We start from the raw sequence: 22613 nt of genomic DNA, 5'->3' as shown, positions 1-22613 counted from the left end.
ATAGATAGCCCTTTGTAGTTTTTAGTTTATTAGAATAGTTAGAAGGAAATATCTGAAACTGTTGAACTGCAATCTAATATCCTTGATTCCTGAAGGTGAGTGTATAACTGTATACCTTATAAGCTGTGACCGTGTGATTGTGAAAACCTTATGGCTCCCACTCCCTTTACTCAGTGTATGGACAAATGTGTAGAAAAATGGGGACAAAAAGTAAATGAATAATATGGGGGAGGAGGGGTATGGGATGATTTGGGTGTTCTTTTTACTTTTATTTTTATTCTTATTTTTATTTTCTGGAGTAATGAAAATGTTTAAAAATTGATTGTGGTGATGAATGCATAACTATATGAAGATACTGTGAACAACTGTTTTACACTTTGGATGACTGTATGGTATGCGAATATATTTCAATTTAAAAAACTAAAAAAAAAAAAAAAGAAAACAGAGGAAAGAGACCTAATATCTACTAAGTAGTTACCATGCACCAGGCCCTGTGATAGACACTTTATTTTACCTCATGTCATCCATCCTCTATCACGACCTGGTAAAACAGCCCCTGAAAGGTGCTCAGAGTAGGGAGCACCAGACCAGATGTTAAGCCCAGATTTATTCATTCATTCATTCATCAAATATTTTACTAATATTGTGATATGCCTGGCCCTTCTCTAGTAGCTGAAAACTAGAGAATGAACAAAATATTCAGCAGTGAATAAAATAAGTGAATTCTGTGCTTTCATAGTGCTTATATTTTGTTGAGGGAGACAAACAACAAACAAACATATATATAAAAACTTTCCAACAAGCGTGCCTGTGGAGTGCTCCGGCAACACATAGCCGGGAAGGAGCAGTGGGTTGGCAATAGAGGATGAAGCAGACAAAGCCCCTGGGATGGCTTCCACCCACTGAGAGCAGCCTCATCCATTATTTCAATGTATAATGTGAATACTACCATTTTCTATGGATGCCATGTCAGCAAAGCTGGGAAGCACTGAATAAATAATCTGTCTATGGTATTATAGGTTATGAAGTTGCACTGACTCCAAAATCACTGCTGTTTCTATCAACTGCCTCCTCCCTAGTAGTCGGGTAATCAGCAAACAACATGACATTCAGGATCACACTCTCAGAAACAGGAAAAGTAAGAATAAGAGAGCTAAAAATTTGTCATGCTCAATCCACTGAACCATCCCACCTCTCTACTGGGTCAGCCTTTAGTTTCAGTTTCCTTCTATATGCCTGCATTTAAATCAAAGGGAAACACTGAGTTTTGACCCATCTCATGTTCATCAACTTTCATTATAAACAAAGTGAGGCACCAAATGGTTTTCTGGAGGCTACTCTTCTGTCCTTCATTTCTCATCAGACACAAAAATGCATAATTTTTAAGATTGGCTGGGTCGCTGGGCACCTTTAGTTAGAACATTATGCCCTCCCTGAAGGCCAAGGAGGGCAGATTTTGGTCTCGGCTTCCTCAGTTTCCTCACCCCACAGTCCCTGGCCTTCCAGCTGCTCCCAAATATGGGTCACTGTCTGCTGGGGAGTACTGAAAACAAAACTTGCAAACCCAGAGCAGAACCAGAAAAACAACTCTTGGCAGTGGCTCAGAAATGAATACTATCTCAGAGTAGGATCCTAAAAGTCATAGCTACAAAGATTGGCTTCAGGTTCCTTGGGTAAAAAATATATATATATAGCATTTCACCACTAGATCCCACACCCCCTTCCCAAGACCACAGTGTCTACATCATTTGAAAATGTAAAGGGTAGAAAAGTCCACCATATTTTAAACTTTTTAATTGTATTCTACTCCAATCTACAGGCCTGCTCCAGGTTGTTTGAAATAAGTTGCTTAAAAAAAAAAAACAGCATACATACACACAAACATACTCACACATGCATTCTTAGGGCTTCTGTGGGCCAATCTGGCTTCTTGCTGGACCACAAAGAGTAGACTGTCTTTGACTCATTAAAAAAAAAATAACAACAAAGTTAAAATCAAAAGCTACCACAAGTAACCCCTGCTTATGAACCCATATTCCAAAAGTTTGTAAAATGGGTGCTTCAAACTCACAAGACATTTTCATATTGAAATAATGTGATAAAAAGTCCTTTGTTTCCAGTCAGCCCTCAGAAACCCATGTAACCCACAATGCAGCAGAACTGTGGCGTTAACCCTAAGCACAGCGTCTCCTCCCATGAGCCTGTTCTGCTCCTAAATTGGGAGGGCTGCCTCCTCCCTCCCGGCGTAGCCAGGAAGCAGAGTTCTCCTTGTTCTCCAACCCTCCTTCCCCCTTCTTTCTTATGCCCTGGCCTGTCTGACTTCAGTTCTGGCTGCAGAGCTTCTCCCTCCCATCACTGTTCCTCACCTCCCTGGAAGGCAGGGGGGGCCAGGAAAGCAGCCTCCAGTACAGCGCAGTGGTGAGCCAAGGCAGGAACCAGCAACAGCACACAGGGGGCACAGGAGCCAGGCAGGGATCCTGACCCTCCAGAGGCTCCTTTGTAGGTCCTGAAACCCAGGCCGCACTGCGTGTAGCTACACATTTGCTTTGAAGCTACAATTGTTTATCTTAATGTTCTGTCTACTGGACAGCCTTCACCTCATATTCTTATTATTATTTCATACAAAAACTGAGCCAATTAGTTTGTATTCTATTTTTCTACCATTTGAATAGTGTTGATTCCTCTGTGATCAAACTCATCTTCAACAGCCAATGGGTCCATGTGATATGTTCTCAATAGGAAGAGGCAGGAGAAATTGAGGAAGAAAACGGCTCCAACCTTACAGTCATTTCCTAAATCCCAACACTCTTGTGCCAATATAACAAGTCCAGAGACTATCTTTTTGCATACCCCAAAGCTGAGAACCATATATGATGCATGTACAAAAGAGACACAAGTACAAACTCCTCCCTGCCAACTGAAAGGATGTCCGGGGACAGAAGGACTCAGCCTGGAGAGAAGAATGAAGAAAGGATCCTCATAAAACTACAATGGCCCCCTTGACAGTCTCCAATTTTGAAGACTAATTTTAATATCATTACAAAAAGTAAAATGAGGCAGTATTGTGTATTATATACTATGTATATTTACCCTCAGTTCCTGCCCTTCTGGAAACAAGGCCTCATCTTCCTAGGCACAATGCCACATAACATGCATGTGGGTTTTCACCAACAGTGAAACATCTGTGCCTATAGAGACACAGGTACTGCCTTGAGCTAACAAATAAATAGCCCTTGAAATATTCGCAGTCAGCTAAGAGCACACTCGGCCCTTATTTATCCTGACCACTCTGTAGCAGCTCTCCCTTCTTTTAGATCTTGTGATAGAATTTTCTTGGTTTTTCTCCAGTTTTTCTGCTGATTCTTTCTGAGTTCTATTTGCAGATTTCTCTTCCTCTGCCAACCCTTGAGGTGTCCCCAGGGTTCCATCCTTAGCCTTTCTTTCATACTCCTCACTTTCACCCTGACCTTTTTGGGACACTGGCTTCACTTATTCTCCACTAGACCTACTACACCCAAATCTGACAGCTACGATCCAGTCCATTCTCCAGAACTCCAGACCCAAGTTTTCAAAAGCTTTTTTGGCATTTCTCTAGATTGTTTCACAAATACATCAGATTTGTCATGTCTGAGACTGAACCCATTATTTTCCCCACTAAACTGATTTCTTCTCCAAACATTCTCTTTCTAGGTTAATAGCAGCACCATCAGCTTGGCATGCCAAGTCAGAAACAAAATGCCTTCAATATCCCTCCGTCATGCTCACAGTCACCAAGCCTCCAAGTCTAGCTGCTATACCTCTCTTACATTCATCTGCATCCCCTTGTCCGGTTCAGGCCCTTATGGTGTCTTGCTCTGCTTCACAGATGTAATAGCCATCTGGCATATTGTCTTGCCGTCAATTCTACCTTCCAACGCATCCTTCATAACCGAATAGGATTTCCTTTCTAAAATATTTTTCTGCTCCTGTCCCTCTGTATTAAAAACCTCAAAAGCCTCCCACCCTACTGCAAACCTCTTATGATCCTGTTTCATCTCCTAACCTCCCCCCAACCCCCCTCAAAGAGCACCCTATTCTCAAACTTATGAAACCACCCAGGATCCCCAGAAACAAACATGCCTTTTTATACATTCTTCCTCTGTACCTGCTATTCCCACTGCTTGTGGAACTCCTACTCATACATCAGGACCCACTGTAAATTATCCCCTGCTCTGTGAAGTGTTTCCAACTCTCCATTCCCTTCAGATTTGTCACTCCATCTGTCTAATGCAAGATGGATACAAGGTGTGTAGTGATTTCTTTACGTATCTTCCTCATCCACTCTACTGGGAGAAGCACAAGGTCAAGAATACATATCCCTCTGCCTAGAAGGTACACAGATTTAGAAAAATAGTTCAATAAGCTCCTCAAACTGGAGGAAAGGCCAACTAGAGAGATTTCCCCAGGATGCACAAACAGGAAGTGAGGGGAAGGATGGAGTTAATGGCTGAACCAGTACAAAGCTGTGATTGGTAACCTTGGATTTCTAACACCATTGGCTAGTGAGAAAGCATTTTCATCACAAATTCTTATTTCCTCCAAGTTTTCTAAAAACATCACCCTATCAGTTTGAATCCTCCAGGCGCTTTCTCAGCCAAAAGGAATTTCCCTTTAAACAAAAACTGTTCAGACATTTCCAAGATATGAAATGTGAAAAAACCAGGACTTTCCACTCAGACAACTAGGGCACTGTTTGTGGATTTTTACCCCCAATCTCCTCTTATTTGCCAAGATGTCTAAAGAGGTTTTATTTTTTCCTCCCGATGTAGAAAAACGTTTCCTACCTCTGTGCCTCTCTGTTTTTCGATTCTTTATTTTGTCTGGGTTGCTTAAGCCAGGTTTTTAGTCAGAAATCAGAAACTACAAAATGCAAAACTACACCTGCCAACTGAATTGTCCAAATCAAATACACTGTCAACTGAATATTGTTGTTGCTGTTGTTTTAAGATGAGAGACTTTCAATGGCAGGAACTTCATAGTCAGCATGGAACTATAGATTTAAAAGGAAGCTTTGGGATAATATAACACAAATGCAACATTTTATAGTTAAATAAACTGAGACCCAGGAGGTGAAGTAACTTGTACTACAGTGAGTTCATAGAACAAAATGCTTTATGGTCCAATGAAAAATTCTATTCCAAAAGCCAGTATCAATACTTCTAAAAGAAACAAGCAAATAAATGTAAGTGGCTCTGAACCACCCATCTCAATTCAAAAAATAAAATCCAAAACTCTTCAGTAATGTCAGTAAAGTTTAGGTAAATTACACTAAACAGAGCAACTCAAAAGGCAAGCAATTTGACATGAGGCAATTGTAACTGAGCTTGAGAACAGCTATACATACCATAGGTATGTACAAGCATATATGGGATATGACCCAAGACGTTATATCTGACTTTTGCATTGACCTTCCATACAGTCCTAGAAAAAATGAGCCATACCACCTCAGAACACCACAGAGGGTTTCCCAAGCCAAAGTATAAGCAAAAGCGCAGACAAAACACAACCTACATCTGATGGATGACTTTGACTCTAGAAGGAGCTGTGCCCCTAGCAATGACCCATGAGGAGCTCAGTGCTTTACACTGCAGCAGAGATGAGTCACTAAACATTCCTTGAGATAAATGAGGTGCAGTGATAAGGGGGATCAAAGTGCCCCCAGCTCCTCTCAGTCAGAGTAACATATCATAAAGATTGAAGGGTTATCAAGCCAGTGTTGTTTTGCAGCTAAGGCAGACCCAGAACAATCTTGAGTCATACTCCAAAGATCTGATTTCCATCAATAGACAAACAAGAAACATAAAGATCTGAAAACCAGCTGTGCTGAAGTTGATAAAGGAGCCCAGGAGAGCATACAAAGAGAAGAGAAGGCCTAGCAACAAACTCTGACTTTTAGCAGGTAGAAAGGAAACCAGTGAAGGAAGAAGTCTAAGTTTGCCAGAGTATAATGGAAGCCAAAGCAAGAACGAGTTATGAGATGGCTTTGTGTCAATATTGCCAAACATTTCCATGAGGCCTAGCAGCTAAAGACAGAGAGAAGACTCATGGACTTTGCAATTAGGTAGAAGATGGTGGACCTTCTATCAGCAGTAGGAACCAAAGTGCAGAGGGTATAGGACAAAATAGAAAGTGATGAGAAGAAGGCCCCAGCTATGAACTACTTGTTGAGAAAATCTAGCAGTAAACGAGAGAAAAAAAATTAGCAAGAAAGGGCAACAGGAAAACATGTTTTCAAGGCAGAGACCTGTGTTTAAAGTAGAGGTTAGAAGCTGGGGAGGAAAGGAAATGAAAATGCTTGAGAGAGAAAAATCACAGCCCCCCATGCTTCCAGAATGATGTCAGACTCCTAAGGCTAGGACACCTCTTCCTCAGAGTGGAGACATTTAACTTAGGGGAGAGAATGTAAAAGTGTATAGGCCAGGAGCAGAGCTACTAGCACTTTACATTTACCCTCACATTTAATCCTCAAACCCCATGGGGCAGACAAAGGAAGAAACTGAGACCCAAAGGTCACCAGAGAACCCGCACCACTCAACACCAAACCTGCCCAAGCCTTTCCACAATGCTACCTCCAATTCCCCTACTGAGAGGCTCAAGTCCTCATTGCCATGTGTGGTGGAGGCTGGTGGAAACTGGGACTCTTAATAAAACCCCCTGTCTTTTTCTCTAAGCAACACAAGAAAGCCATTGACCCTGAATTACCCAAGTCACTTTCATACCAAATTTTCAAGTTTGCAGAAGCATTTATAAGAATACAGAGTTTTAAAAAATATATTAACAAAATGGGAAAGGCCACTTACATTTATCCATTCTCCGCCACTGCCTCATTCCATTTAATTAGGCATCATGCAATTATTAAGTACAGTAGAGCATCCTGCACTTTCCTAAGCATTGTGGGAGTACAGGAAAGACAGAGTAGCCATGACTCCTGCCCTCAAGGAATTTGCATTCCAGCGGAACAAATCTCTTTACTGCTCTAGGTCTCAGATTCTCCACAGACAAAACTGGTCATAACCTCCTATGTGCCTCAGGGATAACCTATTTGAATCAGGGAAAAATCAGGATCACTTAGAACTTTATTTGGAAGAGCCAGAGAGTGCCTAGTAAGATGGGAGAAGGAGGAACAGTATTTGGATGGACCTAAAGACATTCATCACTTCCTTTCAATTCTGATGCCACAGGAGCTGGGAAGTTGGGTACTATTCCCTTAAACATAAGCTCACTCACCTGGACATACAGTAGCCCTGCAGCCATAGTCTCTCAGCCCTTCTAAATATCCAGCTAAAGCCTAGGGCCATCTGCCCCAAAAGACAGCAAGCAGGCTGGAGCCACACCCAGCTGAGACTGCCAGTGCAAGCTGCAAACAGGCATAGGAGGCTTCATGAATATTTGAATAGCTGTATTAACTGGAAAAATAACCTTTTTTGAAAAATAACATTCAGCTTTCCTCCTGCTGTGGACCTCAAACATAACAAGTCATTTTTGTCTTGCATAGTGAGCATGATTACAGGGCTCAGTCAGCTATCGCCTGCCCTGGTGTAGCTAAGCACGGAAAGCCCAGGCAATATAGTTAATTCTCCGTTTCCTTAGTGAGTAAGGACCCACACTACTCCACCCATGATGGCCTTTGCATGTGCTTCAGAAAGGCTATTCCTGCCTATATAATTTTTCACTGGGGGCTGTTAGAATAGCTAAAGAGTGTTCTTAGACCTTTGCAAGTGGCACAGTATTTGAGTTTGTTCTTTTGCTCCAAAGGCTAATTATTGGGGATTTAAAAAAACATTTTCTATTTGTGAGCCCATCTTTGTGAAAAATACTCCATTCACTAAACAAACATGCCTTCTGGCTAGGAAAGAACTGTCAGCTCATTTCACTAGTGATCATTAAAATGGTCAGGCCAGCTGAATCTCCAATATTGCTGCTACAGTCACTGATTTAGAGATAGTGATGTGACCTAATCCTTGCTAATAAAGCTCAAAGAGAAATCAACTAGTGGGATTTTGTTTTATTTTTTTGAGTGTTGTATTTTTTGTGGCTGGTTTTTTTTTTTTTATCTTGTTTTTTTTCGTTTTCTTTTTTATTATTATTAATTTTTATTCTTTTTTTTTTTTTAATGGTGGGGTTTTGAGAAAAGTGTCTTCCATCCTAAAAAGGGACACATGAAAAGGATGATCTCTTTTCTTCCTCTGGATACTGTCATTTTGAATTAACATCTGAAACTTGTATACAGATCTCACAACCAACCTGAGGATGAAAGTTGCACATGAGGATGGTAAAGAAGATATGGGTGGATGGACCATATGATGTGATGATGCTGAGGAGACAATGAATCAACCAGGGGCCATATACCTCTAGGCCTCTTGCTACTTGAGATAATAATTTACTTATCATATAAGCCAAGTTAGATCAGTTTTCAGTTACTTGCAGCTAAAGCACTGTAATTAATTCAAATATTAATCTAGATGCAATGCCTCACTTGTCCTGTAAGAGCTCCCTGTTTTCACAGAACATTATTGCTCAGGGATCTTTCAAGGAGGGCAAGTGCAAAATTCTATACTGCCCTCTCACCTTTCAGGACTGTGTCCAAGTCCACCTTCTCCCCAGCCCATGTTAACACTATGAGAACACTTTCAGAGACAAGAAAATAACGGGTCCGATTTTTTTTTTCCCTAGCCAGTGGAAACTCTTTAGATGATAAATAAAGTAGCAACACTAACTGTTGCAGAGCTACCTTATGACTGAGGGCCACATGTGGTGGACTAATAGAGCAGTGGTAACGGTGCCTCTTTCATACCCCAAATATTCCTTCCCTTACTATCTGGGGACTGTCTTAAGTTCCCCAGTTAGAGATTCACCCATTTGACCTGAAGTAATTATTATTAAATACAGCTGCCCATTTAAGGATAATATGTTAAGCGTTGGTACTATTTAAATTTTTAGTGTAAGCTGATCAAATCTTTACTGAGAAGAAAATTCAAAGAGGGAGATTTGCAAAGACAACCTCATTAAAGTAAGCACTTGGGGTCGAGAGAAGGGATGAAAATAAGAAAGAGGTGAAGATATAGAGAGACGAAGCAAAGGCCTTGAAGACAAATTTTACTTATTTCACAATTCCATCCCCTACTAACAGCTGTTAACATTTATTCTTGTGACCATCAAGTGGCTGTAAATAATGGCATTCTCAGTCAACGGAGGACCCAGGTATCCCCCTTAGAACCAGGCTGGAAGCCAACAAAACCAAAAGCTTCAATATCCCGTTGGAACAATATCTGCTGGGAGGAAGGGGAAACTATCAAGCCTGTGAGATTAGCTGACAATGTCCTGCAATCAGGAGAGTGATAGATGTGGAAGCCAGATGGCCTTCATTTCCAGGCACCGAGATCATTTCTTTAACTCACTGCCTACCACTGTCTGAGATAAGTCAATCCACATTAAGAAGCAAGAGGACATAGAATTTTAGTAGGATAAGTATAAAATTATTTTACAAATAACTGGCTTTTTATGATTTTGCATTTAAATAAGCAAAACTGTGATATCTTGGCAAAGTTCCTATGCATATTTTTTGAAAAGGAAAAAATCATTGCAAAATTTGATAAAAACCCTATTTTATAGATTGCTTAACTGAGAGTTAAGAAAGAGAAAACATCATACAGTTTATCATACACAAACCCACTGTTAATCCTCCACTCTTAAGGCCACTTCCACCAAACACGCCTAATTTCCCTATTCTCCAGCAAAGGCCTCTATTGACTTGAATGATGCTGAGCTTTAACATGGCACTGAATTCCTCTCTGCCACAAAGAAAACCTGGGTTAAAAGTACCACTAATCCAGCTTTTACATGGTGCTTTTAAGTTCTAATTTTGTATTTTCTAAATACATCCAGGAAATAAAAATTTGAATAGTATAAGAAAGGTATATAGTGTGTAAATAAGTCTCCCTCCTGCTCCTGACCTCTAGACTCCCAACAGCCCTTCCCAGAAATAATATCAGTTGTTCTGTGAATCCTTCCAGAGATAGTCTAGGCATATATACTACAGATATACACAAAAATTTTTAGATTGTTTTTCTCTTTAAATTGCCAAATCCCACAGTGAATTCCCAGAAATGTAACATGTACTGAATCTTAGAGGAACACAACATGAATGTTAGAAACATCCAACAACTCCTCAGGTTTGGGAGAAGGGGCAAGGTTTTTCAAACATCCATCAAACCATAAGAGACACACTCATTTTTAGGCCTACCATCTTTTCCGAATCTATTTTTAGCCTGGATCCACTCTTGAAGCAAAAGCTTTCATAAACTTACCACTCACTGAGTTAAAATAATATTTCATCACCTGTATGGAAACTATTTTTTAGGCTTCAAGAAAAAGCCCAGAGTCCTAGTAATTCAGGATCTAACGAGCAAGTCCATATACACCCTATCACTACACTTCATTACTTTGTAAACATTAACCCTCTCGCCTCTAAACCTTTGTATTTCTGGACCAAGAACTCTTCAGAACTAACCAAATGAGAAAAACATTACCTCCTGATGGCTTACAGAAGGCAACTGAGAGACGTTATGAGAGACATTATAATCCCAGCCTCAGGCAAATTGAACCTTCTATGTTTTTAAGATCCGATGTGTGACAGGTTTGCTAAAACAGGGCATTCATTAGCAGCCATGCATGCGGTAACTAAATCCTTACTCAGAGCAATGAGACTGATCGTGCTAGGATGGCTTGGTGGGCTGACAACGTGAGCCTCAGTTAAACATTAGCAGCTTCCCACTCGCAATCATTCTCTCCAAAACTCTTACTCAATCCCTTCTCCCTAATTGGGATCCATCATTCAAATATCATGGTGGTCAAGATCTTGGGGTTTGGAGAAATTTGAATCCTGGTTCTACCACCAATTAGCTGTAGAACCTTCATCGAGTTGCTTATAATTAATATGAGATTCTAATAAATACAAAAATGGCTCCCTCACTGGCTTTTAAGAGGGTTAAATGGTATCATTTCTGTAGACTCCTAAACACAATGCCTTTCAGCAAGAACAGCTACATAATTTGTGAGACCTAGTGCAAAATGAAAATGCACGGCCTTTACTCAAAAATTTTTAAGATTTCAAGATGGTGACAATAGAGTATTAAACCCAGTGTGACGCTCTGTGCCCATGAGCCAGCCCTCCCTTTTGGATAATAAAACACTCAAAAAAGGTCGCCATTGTCATTTCTTATCACTCACCCCACTTTTATCTGTATCTCACCTTCCCTGCAGATTATCCTCTCCAGGTACAATTCCCAGTCCATTCAGTCTGGTAAGCTTCACTGGGCCATCCCCAAAACAGGCATAAATGGGGAATCCCACCAATATGGGGGATCTAAAACAGAAGGTGAAATTATGCTCATACCAGATAGTTCCCAGTTCCCTTGGAGAGCCTTTGCTCTGGCTTTTTACTCTGCTGAGCAGACATTTTTCAAGTCTTTGTTCAGATCCACTTCCTATGTGAGACTCATCCTGAGGATGCAATTCTACACTGTATTTTGCCCTCCCTCCACCGTGTATTCTTTAACTCCCTTACTTTGTTCTACTTTTTCTTTTTCCATAGTACTTACATTGTCTAATATACTATATCATTTACTTCTTTATTATGTTCATCATTTGTTTGTCTTCCCTCTACACAAACACAATAATATACACACTCAAACATACCCACACATACTAGAATGTAAGCTTCTCAAGATCAGGAATCTTTGTCTGCTTCTGTTCATTGATTTATAACAAGGGTCTAAAATAGTGCTTGACACATAGAAATATTCAATAAATATTAATTGAAAGAACAAATAAATGTTTGAATGTATGCATGATCAGACCACTCTTTTACCACATGCACATTCGGTCACATGTCAGACCATCACCCATTATGGACAAATGGCAATAATAACCAGTTCCTGAACTGGATGTCCAAGAGAGTTCAAGAAAGAGATGGGAAAATTGTCTAATTTCAAATCTCTGCCAAACCCTCCTTAGTTTGCAAGGAACAAATTCAATTGTGCTACTAAATTTAACGCCCCTTCAGGACTAATTCATATATACAGTTTGTTGCAATGACTTGCAGCAATGATAAGTAGTGCACTATTAAGAAGGGAGACAAATCCCTAAAAGGAGGAGATAAAAGTTATTTTAAAAATAGAATTGGAAGAAAAAGAATCACACATCAATGCTTTATCACAATGATGGAGAAAAACTGAGCATTAATAACACAAGGGATGTAAGTCTCTGCTCCTGAAACTGTTAGTGTATAAAGATGTTTATTAGAGCCAGTCACAGGTAGCATCGCAAACTCTTGCCTGAGATTTCACAAATGCCAGCCACAGGACCCAGCCAGGAAAGAGACTGTGGATACCTGGCAATAATTCATTCTACCAGGTGGAAGACAATCCCAAAGCCACGGCATGAGACATTTTCACAGTAAAAGAATGGCATCATTAAGAACTCAAGAGAAGCTAATCCTCAGCAAGTGGTTAAAATGCAGCCCACGTCAATAGAAACATCTGAAGTACCCAATCTTCAGAAGACATTTGAGGACCAAAGTGCTCCAAGTTCTTTACTGACAACAGGAAGCACATCTGGGCCCCCAATCCAAATGCAACCCACATGGTCTCCTCAGGACGGCTCCGGGAGCATAGCTCAGCAGATCAAACCGCACATCTGGCATTTGCCCCAGCATGAACTACCAGTCCCTCTCTGCCCTGCACTCTGCATTTTCTTACAAGCCCATTCTCAGCCACCACAAATGATTTGGTGGGAATCCTCAGGGAGGCCCTCATCCCTTTTCCCAAAATAACGTCAGTCAGAGGCAAAGGCCAAAGAGGTGGAGCCTGAAGAAGGCCATTTTGTAAAAGTTTCAAATATCCTGGCACTGACCCCATTAAAAGAACCTTGAAGAGGAAGCAGCCAAATCCCTCGTTTTTCTCATTAGTGTTCTCTCTCTTTCTAATCACAAACTTCTGCATGTGTAAGAAAGAAACCAAAAGATCTCACATGAAGTCATATTAACAGTGCCGGCAGATGGAAACAAGACTTCATTTTGCAAATAAATTAAAAAATTGAAATTGAAAACTTTAAAAGAAATGTGCATGTTCTGTGACAGTTTAACCCCCAAAGGGGTCTCTGAGGCATAATAAGACCGGAATAAGACTTATTCAGTCTGTCCCACCTTGCCCAAGGCATTTCTGAAATAAGCAAACATCTCAGATTTTCCATACTCCTCTCCCTGGTCCTTCCTCTTTACAGGAGGAAGCAGACTTCTGGACTGCACAGTTAAAGAAGCCAAATAAAGCAGCCTTCCTCCTAAAAGAGGCCTTTCAAAACACACGTACATGTACACACACACACACACATACACACAAAACATAGATGTACTTTTAAAACTATAAATAAAAAAGTAAAGGAAAAAAAAGAAAAAAAGCGAGTGTGTGGCAAGGGGATGGAAAGAAAACGCCACTTTATTTTGTCCAGTTTTTTAAAACCTTCCCACAACAATTAATCGAAAACTAGATGAAAGCATGGTAGGCTGAAAACGCCTATCCCCTCCACCGCTTTACTACTATTAGCAATAACCTTGAAAAAAGTATGAATTGCTAGAGGAATGCAAAGTGCTATTGCCATTATTGAAAGTTTAAAGGGACCAGCTGTCCACCTTCATTTGTTAAAAAGACAAATTACCCTTCTCTGCGGACCTCATCAGTCTGGGCATGCCCTTTCCCAAACACTTCTTTCCCAGTGAACCCAGTCTCCAGTTGTTCCCTTTGATGACAACACTTCCCCCTTTAAAAGCCACCCTTTCCCCCGCCCCGCCGAGTCCTCACCGTGTGATACGTGAGAGCATCGCTTTCCCCGGCCTCTGACAGCTCGCTCAGCTTGCGGTCCCACTGCAGAACGCTCTGCTCCCCACTCTCCAGCACCTCCATGGTGGTCCAAGCCCCGCTGGGCAAAGGATGCTGAGGGCAGGAGGGGGGCCGGCAGAGCCTCCTCGGACAGGCAGATTCCGCGTGTGCGTGTATGTGCGTGTGTGCGTGTGTGTGTGAGTGGCTGTGTAATTCAGGCACTTAGAAAGGAAAACGTTTTCTCCTCTGCCTGACGGAGAACTGCCAGAGGCTCCCGTCCACTCTCTTCGGAGATCTGAGAATCCCCAGGGGAGACAGGCTGTCCAGAGACCGGAGTCTGCAGGAGTTAAAACAGGAAGAGCATCCAAAATGAAGACCGGAGTTAAACTCTCATCCCAATAAAATCCTTTCGCAACAAGTCCGCTTTCCACTACTGCTACACAGACAAACTTTGAGACTCCCCAGTGCTCCGCAGCTCCGCTCCAGGACCCAGCTACAGACCCCACCTCCCTCCAGGTCACTGACCAATCGGATACCCTCCCCACCGGTATAACCCAATCAGAAGTCTAGCTCTCTGTCTCGGCCCGCCCACAAACGCAGGGACGGCGAGCATTCTCGGCTCAGGAATTGGAATGTGGGAGGGGAGCTTCTTTGACGTCACTGTGGAACACAGCCTTCTTGAGCTCCGCCAGCCGCGGGCTGTTTGTTGCAATCGTCCAATGGAATGCTAGAGTCGCGGAGTGATGGACCTAGGACACCACCATTGAGAAAAGAGCTCCTGGGACAGAGAGCCAATCACATAGCGCCAAGAATACATTTAATGAAAGAGGGAGGGCGAACTCAATTCCCTGGCCGAGAATCCTCAAAAATCAAGCATCCCGCCGAGAGTCGGCGGTGGGAACTACGCTAGAGAAATGCGGCAGATTTATATACTGACGAAAGTATCTTCAAGTAGTTTAGCTCATTTAAGTCCTTCGGGATTTTTTTAATAATTATTTATTATACACCTATATAAATAGTCCCCATTGCGCATAAATTTTTATCAGAGTACTAGGAAATTTTCATTGGCTTGTTCCTCACATTTTTGCCCTCTTTTTTTTTTTTTTTAAATGCTCTATTTCTGACCTACTTTTATGGGCTTCACATATTTTGTTTTTTCTTTCATTCACACACCAGGCATTATTCATAAGAGCCTACTAGGTGTTTTTCCAGGTGCTTAAAATACATCAGTCATCTTCAGTTCTTGAATTCATAGAGCTTTTATCTCAGTGGAGGGAGCGTGGTCAGGGAATCTTTTTCTGGGTAAGTGACATTTGAGCACAAACCTGAAAGAAATGAGGAGGCTTGAGTAATTTGGATTCCGGATTTGCAGACTGTGACAGGGAGGCAGGAGTGGCTGCAGCTGGGGGTGCCAGGCAGAGAGTGCTGGGAGAGACGGCTTGAGGGAAGGCTGGGTCACCACTCCTGCATAGATTGAGGAAGACATAGCTTATTTTAAAGTAGTTTCCCCCAACGTTGATTTTTCTCCCTCCTTTTGACTCCTCCCTTTTAAGAAACAAAGTCCTTGAAAATATAGTTTGCCCATTTTAAATATAAAGAGTATTTGACAGATGGCACTGGAAGTTGCTTATAATGACACATTCAGATATTAGGTGTTGCTTTGTCCCCTTCACATGCAATTTTTAGTGGGTTGGGACAGTCAAATGTCATAGAACTGTATTGTGTTTAGGCAGCAGTTTATCATGTAAAATATTCCATTTGTTTAGTCTATTTCCTGGGGCTTTCTTTTTTTAACATTTTTTTTTAATGTTTACAAACACCACCAACAACAACCACCTCTAATCTGCTTTCTATCTCTGCGAATTTGCTATTTCTAGGCAGCTCTATATGTGATCATACAATTTTTGTCTTTATGTGCCATGCTTGTTTTGCTGATCATGTTTTCAAGGTTCTTCCACGTTTCAGCATCTCTTATAACTTCATTCTTTCTTATGGCCAAATAATGTTCCATTTTGTGTATTTACCACATTTTATTAATCCATTCATTTGTTGATGAACATTTTGGTTGTTTCCACCTTTTGGCTATTGTGACTAATGCTGTTATAAACACTGGTGTACAAGTGTCTGAGACCCTGTTTTCATTCTCTTTGGATGTAAACCTAGAAGTGGAAATGCCAGGTCATATGGTAATTCTATATTTAACTTTTTGAGGGACCACCATGTCACTTTCCACAATGGCCACATTATTTTACATTCCCACCACCAATGCACTTGAGTTCCTATCTCTCCTCTCCAACACTTACTTTCTGACTTTTAAATAATACCCATCCTTGTGGGTGCGAGGTGATATCTCACTGTAGTTTTCTTGGGATCTTTTGAAATTATTTTAATGCCCTCAGAGTAGAGATTCTAGCTTATGGGCACAGACATTCCTTGTATCATAATTTTCTCGTTTTTCTCTTAGACCCTCCTTGATTTCCAATCTTCTGTCTCCTTTACCACGTACTTTTCATAGGGCACCTTTCAGTTTTTGAAGACCTTTCCTAGTTTTACAGCATAGCATTTAACAGGAGCAAGTGAAGTTGGAAACTTGTATGCCCACCCCGCAGCCTTAGTATTGGAATTTGAACATTTATCTGTCAGCCATTTCCATGTTTGACGAAGTCCTCCCCTGGTTATGCTCCATGTGGTAGGCAGCCTCTAAGATGGTCTCCATGGGTGCCAATCCTCTGATATTCACATACTTGTTTTGTTCCCTCCTCTTGAGTTTGGGCTGGACCTGGGGACTACCTTCTAAAAAACAGAATATGGCAAAAGTGGTGTTACTTCTGAGACTAGGTTTCAAGAAGATTCTGGCTTCTGGCTTGCTTACCCTCTCTTTCTGTCTCTTTTGATGTCTCTGAGGGAAGCCAGCTGCCATGTTGTGAGCTGCCACATGGTGAGGCCAACTTAGCAAGGCACTAAGAGAGACCTCCAGACAATAGTGAGTGAGGAACTGAGGTCCTCAGTCCAGCAACCCATAAACAGCTGAATCCTGTGAATAATTGTGGGAGTAAACATAAAAGTGGATCCTCCTCCAGCTGAGCCTTGAAATGACTGCAACTTCTGCCAGCAGCTTTATTGCACCCTTAAAAGAGACCCTGATAACACTGAAGCCATACCCAGATTACTGACCCACAGAACCTGTGAGGTAATAAATGTATGTTGTTTTAAGACACTAAGTTTTTCCTTTGTGAAGTAATATGACAATTTGCACCCTAAATGACTTGATCAAACTTATCAGTATACGAATAATGTCACAATTTTTCACGGTGAATTTTTTTTAACGTTGTCCTTTGTTTTATGTGTACTTCTATTAAATGTACACAAGACTTCTCAGCAGTCCTTCCTCCTATTTTACATCTTGAATAATAAAGTCTGTCCCTTTCCCTCTTATTTTTAGGACTTAGCAATTTAGTTGACACTTTTTCCAGCTTCTCTGGCATCCTTTAGGAAGTAGCAATACTTTCTTTCCTAGTCTGTTATTGTTATATAAATGGCATCTTTATGATTGGAAGTCATATTTTCCCAAAACCAAAATCAGATATGTGAGACAAAAAAATATTTTTCTTTTCTTTTTCCTGATAGTCTTTGCCATCTTTTCATGAGACAATCTGTTTACAAATTTGCTCTATATGTTTTCTATGCCTTCATCCTAATTAGTAAGACAACGTATTTCCAGAATTATGCACATCATGATACTAGAAACCACCATCTTAGTTGCCAAAGCCCCATTTGTCAGCATGATTTGGATCTGATTATTCAACAAATATTAATCTATTGAATTTTCCCTTTTCATGTCCCATGATTTCTCCAGTTTATCCACAAAGATTTGTTAAGCACCTGATGGAAGCCAGGCACATGATGTGTACATTTTTCTACCCAGCCAGGTATAAAACTCTCTTAAAGAAAGAAATGGGGTCTGGCTACTCACCATTTTCTGAGACTGGTGCTTAGGAGAGAAAAAGCCATACTCAGTTCAAGTATCAAGATGTGGAACGCAAAGGCAGAAAGCTGGATCCATTCTAGTCTGGCATCGCTCAGGCTTTCCTAGTGTTGGAGATGAACTTTGATCTCAAGGCTTAGCCAAAAGATGAATATCACAGCAGCCCAGCAAATTGAAGTTGGTGATGGTCAGAAAGATAATATCATCTTGGTTCTTATTCCTCAACTGAAATCATTCCGTGAGATTCAGTCTAGCTAGCCCATGAATTGGAGAAAAATTTCATTGGCAGAAGAAAAATCTTCCTAAGCTAACATGAAAAAGCTGTGCAAAAATTAAGTAAAAGCATCCCAGGAGCTATATCTTGACACCAATACATGACAGAAACCTTGAAGACTTGGTCGTCCCAAGTGAATCTGTGGACCAGAGAATGTGTTTGAGACTGGGCAGCAGTTGGCTTATAAAAGTCTTCTTCCTGAAATTGTGAGGATTACACCAAGGTGGAGAGGCAAGCAAGAGAGGGAGCCATAATACATAATGGATGACTACAGTGTCACCATCAATATTAACCCACAAATTCCTAGAGCAAGCCCATTCCTTTCTTGATAATTTTACTGCCCCAAACATAATTCTTTGATTCTTTGACAAAGCCATCATAGCCTTTTAAATAACAAACAAAAACAAGCCTCATCACACTTAGGATTTAACATCTCTGTCATTACTCTTCAAGATATATTACCACCCCCTTACAATTCTCTTCTCTTCTTTTTGTACCTGTCCACAGCCTGGCATGTACCTCCCCACATTTTTCTTTATGCTCCTGTAATTATATACAAATACACAAACACATAGGAGTTTTTGGTCATTGTTTTGTTATGCACACTATTCAGCATTTTGCTTTTCTCCCTTAACAATATATTCTGAAGGTCCCCCAAGTCCTCTGATAGATTTAACATATTCTTGTGAATGGCTGCATGACAAAAGTGAGGCACTTTTTATTCTCTTATTGATAAGCCTCTATTCAACTTTCAGATTTTACTTCTGGAAACATCTTGTACATGACAGAGGGATAAGATGTTTTTCTCTTTTGAATTTTCCCATTTGTGACCTTCTCCCTGTAATGGGAGTTTAGGCTCAGGGTGTTGAACTTGACAGCCTAAGGTTGCCTGGTGCTTAGGAAATGGGAACAAAGGCCAGGAGATGGGAGAGAGAAGCCTCAAAGATAAACTGCCACACCACAATTTTGTCTGAGACCAGTTTAGAATCCTCACCTTGGGACATTGTTCCCACTGTGTCACGAGAAATGTTGGTGGAGGTCAGAAATAACTTAAAAAAGGACGGAAGACATATCAGAAACTGAACAGCTGAACTTGAAAGGAACTTGTCTGTCTGAATTTTGGTTGTTTATACAACTCTGCCACCGTGTGGCTGTAGAAGAACCGTGCCACTAGCAACCCCAAAGTGATAGAAATAAAATCGTCATTAAATAAAATCAATCTTCATGTTCCCATTCTATGTTAATTTTTGCCTCCCCCCATACCAAGATATAGAACATCTCCATCAACAAAAAGTGTGCCTTTGTGCTGATTCCAATCAATAACCCCCCAGAGGTAACAGCTTTTCCAACTTCCCTAGATTAGACTTATCCATTCTTGAGCATGATAAAAATGGAGCCATTCAGTATGTACTCCTCTGTCTCTCTCACAATGACTGTGAAACTCATACATGCTGTTGCACGTATCTATACTTTGTTCTTTCTATTGCTGAGCAATACTCCATTGTGTGTAAATGTCATTTATTTGTTCCTCCCCTCACCCATGGATGGAATTGTGGGTTGTTTCCTGTTTAAGGCTCTTATGAATTAGGACAATTATGAATTAGGCTTCTATAAACATTCTTGGATAAGCTATTTGGTGGAAATATGCATACATTTCTCTTGGATATCTACCCAAGTGTGAAATTACTGTGCATGTTCAATTTTATTAGAAACTTTCAAACTGTTTTTCAAAACGGTTGTACCATTTTATATTCTCATTAGCAATACGCATTTCAGTTGCTTCATATCTACACCAACGCTTGCTATTGACAGTCTTTTTAAATTGTACTCATTCTGGTGGGTGTGTGCTCATATATCATTGTGGTCTTAATTCATCCTTTCCTGATGATTAATGAGGTAACACCTTTTCATATGTTTGTTGACCATTTGAATATATTTCCTTGTGAAGTAACTGTTCAAAGTATTCTGTCCATTTTTAATTGGGGTGTTTATTTTATTACTGATTATTAAGAATTCTTCATTCTACTTTTGAGTTCTTTGTCAAATAAATATAGATATTTTTGCATATATTTCAACTATTTTCTCCCAGTATGTAACTTTCCTTTTCATTTACTTAAAGGTGGCTTATGATGAATGGAAGTTTTAAATTTTAAGTCAACTTTACCAATTATTTCATTTAGTGTTAGTGCTTTGTGTGACTTAAGAAATCTTTTACTACCCCTAGGTAATGAAGACAAATGTCTTCTATTTCTTCTAAAAGCTTTATAATTTTAGCTTTCACATGTAGGTCTCTGATCCATCACAAATTAATTTTTCTGTATGATGTGAGGTAGAGATCAAGAATGATTTTTTTTCTCATACTGATATACAATTGCTCCAGTACTGAAAAGACCTTCCTTTCTTTATTAAATTACATTGGTGTCTTTGTTGAAAATAAATATATGATACATTTTCATGGATGAGTTGTCAACTCTCTATTCTGTTCCATTGATTTTATGTCTTAACTACTATAGCATTATAGTAGGTCTTAAAATATGGTATTGAAAGATCCTCTAACTTTATTGTTCTTCAAGATTGTCTAGTTATTTACAGTCTTGTGCATTTCCATATAAATTTTATGACCATCTCATCCATATCTTTAAAAATTCTGCTGAGATTTGCATTGCATCTCTAAATCAATTTTGGGAAACTTGTCATCTTAATAATATTGAGTCTTCCAATTCATATACATAAAATATAGCTTAATTTCTTTAGGTCTCCTTTAATTTCTCTCAGCAAAATTTTATAGTTTTTAGTATAGAGGTCTTGAACATCTTTACTTGAATTTATCCCCAGGTATATTATCTTTTTTAATGTTATTGAAACTAGTATTGCTTTTTCTTAATTTCCTTTTCCAGTTGCTTGTTAATATCAGTGGAAGTAGAATTAATTCTTGCATATTGACTTTGTCTCACACAATGCTAAATTCTTGTCAGTTCTAGTTATATCTTTGTTTATTCCTCTAGATTTTCTATGTACATAGTCATATCATTTGCTAATATGACAAATTTACTTCTTCCTTTAAAATTTTTAAGCTTTATTCCTTTTCTTGCCTTATTGCATTGCCCAGTCCATCCAAAACAATGTTTGAATCAAAGTGGTAAGAGTAATCGTCCTTGTTTGATTTGCCACCTTAGGGGGAAAGTGTACAATAGTTTATATTACATGTATGTTTTATTTATGTTTACTTTAAATTGAGGAGATTTACTTCTATAGTTGGTGCCATTATGTGGTGCCTCAATCCTGCCTCCTCAGGCCCTCTCATGCATGACACAAACACTCATTTCCACGACTCCAAGAAGTCCTGGCAGCTGAAAATTCTCTGTGAGACCTTTTGTAGCCAAAGAGAGTCACTCCATTCAAGTTCACAAACCATAGAGTGTAGAGACCCAGTCTTCATGCTGCAATTTTGGACAGCTCTGAATAGTCATCCCAGTGTCAGAGCTCCCCATAAGATTGACTGAGGCCTTTGTCAAAACTGCATAGTTGGGAGGTGGGCAAGATGGTGGCATAGAGAGGTGTGGAATTTAGTCCTCTAAAGCAGCTAGCAAATAGCAAGGAACAACTATAAAATAGTCTGGAACAACTGTTGGGGGACATCCATGACCAGGCAATATTGTACACCAGCCTGGAATGGGTGGAATGGCTGAGATCATAGCATAGAACTGTAACTAAAACTCCCCAAAATCCAGAGTTTGTGCCCCTTTCCCCCTGTCATGGCAGGCTGAGCTGAAACACTTCACTGTGGGAAAAAGAAGCAGATTCTGCCTGGAGCAAGGGACTGTACTCCACCAAGCTACAACTGTGGTTTTAATTTAAAAATTTGGACTACTGAGTACAAGTTGCAAGCACAGATAAACCCAGAGCAAGCAGGAAAGAAAACTGGGGTTCCTCCTGGCAGAGAGGAGGCAGTGCTGATGGAAAAAAAAAATACATAGGTAAATAAAAACAGAGGCTTTGGGAGATGGCTGAGCTCAGAATACTGGAAAATGGCTGCGTCCTAAGAAAAGAGACACAGAGAACCAGGTACCAACACCAGTTGACTCCTGAAACTGGGGGGCTGGGGACTGGCTCTAAAAAGGGGCTTTTTTTCTTTTTCCTTTTATTTTTTCTCGCATTCTAAGTAGCTCATTAGAGAAAGCCTCAGCCATTTTCAGTTTTCAGCACTGACCCAGGCAAAGCTGGAGTTAACAGAGTCAGAGAGACAAAGAAGGAATTCAAGTGTAGATGATAACTCTCTAAAGGGTGTATCTGATTAGGGTAATCAAGGAAACCAGATGCCTACACAACAAAAAAAATTATAAATCACACTAGGAAAAGTGAAGTTATGGCCCAGTCAAAGGAACAAACTTACACTTCAACTGAGAAAAAGGAATTGAAACAACTAATTATTAATCAAACA

The 22613-nt window shown here is 40.2% G+C and overlaps 1 protein-coding gene across 2 annotated transcripts in view; it reads right to left on the bottom strand.

Annotated features, from left to right (window-relative positions):
• Positions 1-14406, bottom strand: part of CREB3L2 (cAMP responsive element binding protein 3 like 2) — a 124789-nt gene extending 110383 nt beyond the window's left edge. For both annotated transcript variants that reach the window (XM_037836079.1, XM_037836078.1), the window contains exon 1: positions 13896-14406. In XM_037836079.1, coding sequence (XP_037692007.1) covers positions 13896-13997 — 102 coding nt within the window. In that variant the 5' untranslated portion in view covers positions 13998-14406. The remainder of the gene's footprint in view (positions 1-13895) is intronic.
• Positions 14407-22613: the final 8207 nt, after the last annotated feature.

Source organism: Choloepus didactylus, chromosome 5, assembly GCF_015220235.1.
Source record: "Choloepus didactylus isolate mChoDid1 chromosome 5, mChoDid1.pri, whole genome shotgun sequence".
Lineage (NCBI taxonomy): Eukaryota > Metazoa > Chordata > Mammalia > Pilosa > Megalonychidae > Choloepus > Choloepus didactylus.
Note: the sequence above shows the minus strand (reverse complement) of the source record. Positions and strands in the feature narration are given on the sequence as shown.